This window comes from Octodon degus, unplaced genomic scaffold (assembly GCF_000260255.1).
Source record: "Octodon degus isolate 3935 unplaced genomic scaffold, OctDeg1.0 scaffold00089, whole genome shotgun sequence".
In the NCBI taxonomy this organism is placed as follows: domain Eukaryota; kingdom Metazoa; phylum Chordata; class Mammalia; order Rodentia; family Octodontidae; genus Octodon; species Octodon degus.
Genome location: NW_004524665.1, coordinates 2,721,935 through 2,726,284, shown reverse-complemented (window position 1 = coordinate 2,726,284; position 4,350 = coordinate 2,721,935). Strand labels below are relative to the sequence as shown.

Below are 4,350 nucleotides of genomic sequence, written 5' to 3'. Positions count from 1 at the left end.
GGACGGCCGGGCCGCTACGGCGCGGGGCGCCAGAGTTCCCGGCGCGCCGCCTCCCTTTCCGTTTCCTCCCCTCGGACGCGTGGGCCGCCGCCGGGCCAGGCTGCTCCGCGGGGGACGCCTGCGGTGGCGGCTGCGTTCCTCCGAGGGAGCCGGGGAGCCGGAACCCACGCCTCCAGCCCTCTCCTGGCGTCTCGGTCGCCGCGCCACTCGCGCCGTCGCGGCTCCGTCCGCAAAAGCCACAAGCCGCCCGCGACAGGGCGCGAAAGCCCGCGGCGACACCGAACAAAGAACAACGCGGCCAGCGGGCGCCCGCCGCCACTTCCCGCGGCAGCCCGCGCCCGCACACGCGCCCGACTTCCGATCCCCACACACTCGACTTCCAAAGTTATTTCCGTGCGCCGCGCCGGCCGGCGACCCACCGACCGGCCCCGCTCCTCCTGCAGCCGCCGCGACTCCTCGCAGGCCAAGCTCCAGGGGACGCGGCCGGGCCTCCGCTGCCGCCCCGGTCCCGGCCCTGACCCGGCCCACTCCCTGGCGGGCATTGCGATGCCCGCAGCGGTGCCCACGGCACTTCCCGCCCCCTCCCCCGCACATGAAGCGCGAGTAGGCAAAGGGCTCCGGACGAGAGCGGCCCAAGGCGGGTTCCGAACGGCCCAGCGGCCGCGCGTCCGACACCGCTCCGGCGGCGGCGCGAGGACCCCGAGGGGACGGGCGGCGTCCAACTCACCTTGGTGGTGATCTCGGAGCTGGTGTCCACGGCAGCGTCTGACATGGTGGGGCACGCTGGTGGTTCGGTGCAGCAGGTAAAAAGAAAGCTAGAGTTCGAGGACTCTGGTGAGACAGCTGCTGGAGACCGCGGCGGAGGTGCGCGGCGGAGGTGGCTGCAGCGAGCAGGGAGACGGTCCGGGAACAATGCAAAGATGGCTTTTCAGAGCAGCCAGTGGGGGACTCACGCGGCGCCTGAACCTTTAATATAGATTAGTGGGCGGCGCTCAGCAGCCCTTGCAGGAGCCCTATTGGCTGAGTGGAGGGAGCGGGCGTCCGCTCATTGGCTCGACTCCGAACAATGGACAAGCGTGCTTAAAGCTGCAGTGCCTCAGCGCTACCCGCGCTGCGCAGTCGCCAGCCACACTGTCATTCAGTCTCTTAAGTTTGCGGGGTCTCGGCGTTGTCGCCGAGGGGGAGGGATGCGCGCGTGCTCAAGGCGCGCGCTCCCGCCCCTGTTTTGCTAAGGCTGCTGACGCACAGAGCCAAAGCGCGGCAAAGCTGCCCGCCCAGCCCGCCTCCCCCCCTCCCCCTCCTCGGAAGGAGGGGGAAGGACGAGGCGGCGGCGGCGGGCGCACGACGGCTGCCAGCGAGGGGGAGGGGATGTGACGCTGGGCCCCGCTCCTGGGCACCTTGGACCCAAATTGCCCTGGTGCGAGAGGTCATAAGTAGGTGACGAGGTCGCGTGGCTGACACCCGCACGCCTGGGCCGTCCTCACCCGCGGCTCAGACTCCCCATTCCGCGGAAAGAGACGCGGTGGCCCGGAGCCGAAGACGAGCTGGCACCGTGCCAGGCACACCCTCAGGGACTCCTGCACAGAGCGGACGCTCTGCCCGAGCCCTCGAGTGGGGCAGCCGGACGCCGTGCAACGCGTAGCGTCCCCGCAACCCAGGACTGGCCGGCTTCCGCCCCGCGCGGTCCCCGCCGTCGCGATAGCCTCCGGGCAGCCTCCATCCAGGGGCGTGCCCTGCCGTCGAGGGCACTCCCGCTGCATCACACTTGTGGGCTTCGAGGGGCACATGAACACAGCAATTATTGGAGGGTATCATGCTCCTTTTAGTCAGCTGGGCAAGTACCTGGAGGCTCCTTCAAATTTGGCGATCAATTTAAGGAACCACGCGGAGCCCTGAAAGGGGAACCATGGAATCGCCACACTCAAGATGGCGCCCAGCTCAGCGAACGTGGCGTGACGTGGCGGTATAATACACATAGACGGCCCCAAACCTTGTACCACGCCCTCCTCATAGCCACTGCACTTGAGGTTTGAACTAAATTTGCTCTGTGAGAGAAAAGACTAGAACAGGTAGAAAGAAACTTTACACACGCAAAAAATTTTAAAAATCGTGCCGCATACAAAATGGCTACAAATAGAGTCCATTTCCATGTAGCCAGAAGGGGGCGCCCGATGCGGAAGGCGGGACGCTGGAGAGCCAAGCGTGCATTGGCTGAGAGTGGCGGGCGAACACAAAGTTGACGCTTTGCGTCCTGCCATTGGTGGTTCCTGCCGTCTGTCTCCTGGGGGCGCTGATCTGGGAAAGGAGAAAACCCGGAGTCAGGGATCAAGGGGTGCGGGCGGGTGCCCAGCCGAGCAAAGCTTGAAGTCGAAGCCTGGGGAGACCCAGTCGCCTATTTCGGCTTCTTTGAGGTCAAGAACCGAGACTGCCATGCCCAACGTGCGGCCCCTTGTGGGGCTTGACACGCGTTCACCCCGCGGGAAGGAGGACCGCCAGGCCGGGTCGCGACCCGCGTGGGCCCCTTCGCACCGCCCGCACCCCGCACACACGTGCAAGGCGGGCAGCCCGCCTGTCGGGCTTTGCCGATGGACTTTGGGGGACAAGCCTGAGTTCCCAGTCCTTTGGCCTGAAAAAAAAAAAAAAATGTGGCAGGTGTTGGGCAGGGCTCCGCGCCCACTCCTGCGTCACCCCTGGACAGCACGGCGTCCCGATGGCTGCAGACGAGAATCGCTGGGCACGGGCCCGCGCCTGCCCTGGGGCCCTCGCCGCGGGGTCCCTGCGGACCACCCATGGGACTCTTTGTTCCTCCCTCACCCGTCTACCGCGGGCCTGGGCCCGCCCTGCACGACCTGGAGGGGTGGATCGCCCGCCCACCGGTCTCCGCCTTTGTGCCCTTCTCGGAGCGGTGGGGGACCGTGCGTCACGGTCACTGGAGGGACAGCGCCTTCTGCCTGCGGCGGGTCTCTCCAGCTCCAGTCGCTCTGCGCTGGCGACCGCCGATCCCAGGTGCGGCAGCTCTCGGGCGCGCGCCAAACCTCGGTGGCCAAGTTTGTCCCAGCTGTGGGTGGCGGTGAGCGCTCCCGAGGTGTCCACAGCAGACGGCTGGGCAAGCCTGTCCCGGATGCTGCGACGGGAGGAGCGGGTGAATGTGAATTTCCCTCGAAGAGCTGCTTTGCCTGCCCTTGTTCCTGTACCGCCAGCCCGGCCACAATGGGTGAAGGCTTGTGCCCACCCAGTGTCCGAACCACCGCTGACATCCCCAAAGCACTTATAGAGCACCTCCTGAGTGCGCAACGGCCAGGCCTGGGCTCAGGCTTCAGGCACTAATACTTTATTCTCATAGGGAGATAGAACAATTTCTGGTGGGGTGGAACCATATAGAATTCTGTGGGTCAAAAACAATTGAAAGTCAATATAGTGGTGCCCTCCTTTCTAGTCCGAACAGCAGAGCAGGGGTGTTAAACGGCAGGATTGGGAGCCACAAAGTAATCAGGGCAGGGCTGGGATGAAAGCCGGGAATGGAGGAACCTGCCTTGTTATAGGAGCACGGGCTGCTCAGGGCCACAAGAGGGTGGCACCTGACGTCCAGGGACCTCTGGAGTTACTCTCTGGTTACAGGTGACTGCTTTGGCTGTCCCTCCTACCCCTGTCATTTCCACTCATGAATGCTCACAGGCAGCCATGGACACTGCCATGGCTTGATCTACAAACCTGTGCAGAGGAGCTGGTGCCAGGGCCACCTCCCCCGCTCTGTATCTGTTCACAGCCCAAGGTATGCTCAGAGCCAGGGGCCCAGGGCCAGAGGCAGGTTTGTTTACCTTTGTTTTTGTTTTGTTTGAGACACAGTCTTGCTATGCAGTTCAGACTGGTCTTGGACTCACTATGTAACCCAGGCTGGCCTCAAACTTGTGGCGATTCTCTTGCCTCAGCCTCCCCAGTGATGGGGTGACAGATGTGTGCCAGCACACAGGAAGGTTTGAGTTTGGGAACTTGTCACAAGGACACCCCTGGGCTGCCTGCACCCTGTCCAGCTGGACCACAGACCTTTCCCTGCCCAGCCCTACTGAGATTTGCTTCACCTGCCTGGGCCTGTGGGCACTTGGTGCAGCCCGAGCCTGCTCTAGAGCTGGTTCAAGCATATTCATTGCTCCTCTGGGTTCTGCCTGACCCCCCAGAGCCCAAGCAAAAGGCATTCTGGGGTTGAAGCTGCCCAGGTTCAAATCCCTTGCTCCCAGCATGAAATTGGGCAGCTACTTACTTCAACTCTAGGAACTGGAAGCACATCCCCGATCCTGCCTTGCAGGGTGGCTGTGGGAACCGAATGAGTTAATATTTAGAAAGTGCTGAAAA

The 4,350-nt window shown here is 63.6% G+C and overlaps 1 protein-coding gene across 1 annotated transcript in view; it reads right to left on the bottom strand.

The window, feature by feature from the left end:
* Positions 1 to 926, bottom strand: part of Ptma (prothymosin, alpha) — a 3,263-nt gene extending 2,337 nt beyond the window's left edge. The window contains exon 1 of the mRNA XM_004637308.2: positions 728 to 926. Within this exon, the coding sequence (XP_004637365.1) occupies positions 728 to 772 (45 nt within the window). The 5' untranslated portion in view covers positions 773 to 926. The remainder of the gene's footprint in view (positions 1 to 727) is intronic.
* Positions 927 to 4,350: the final 3,424 nt, after the last annotated feature.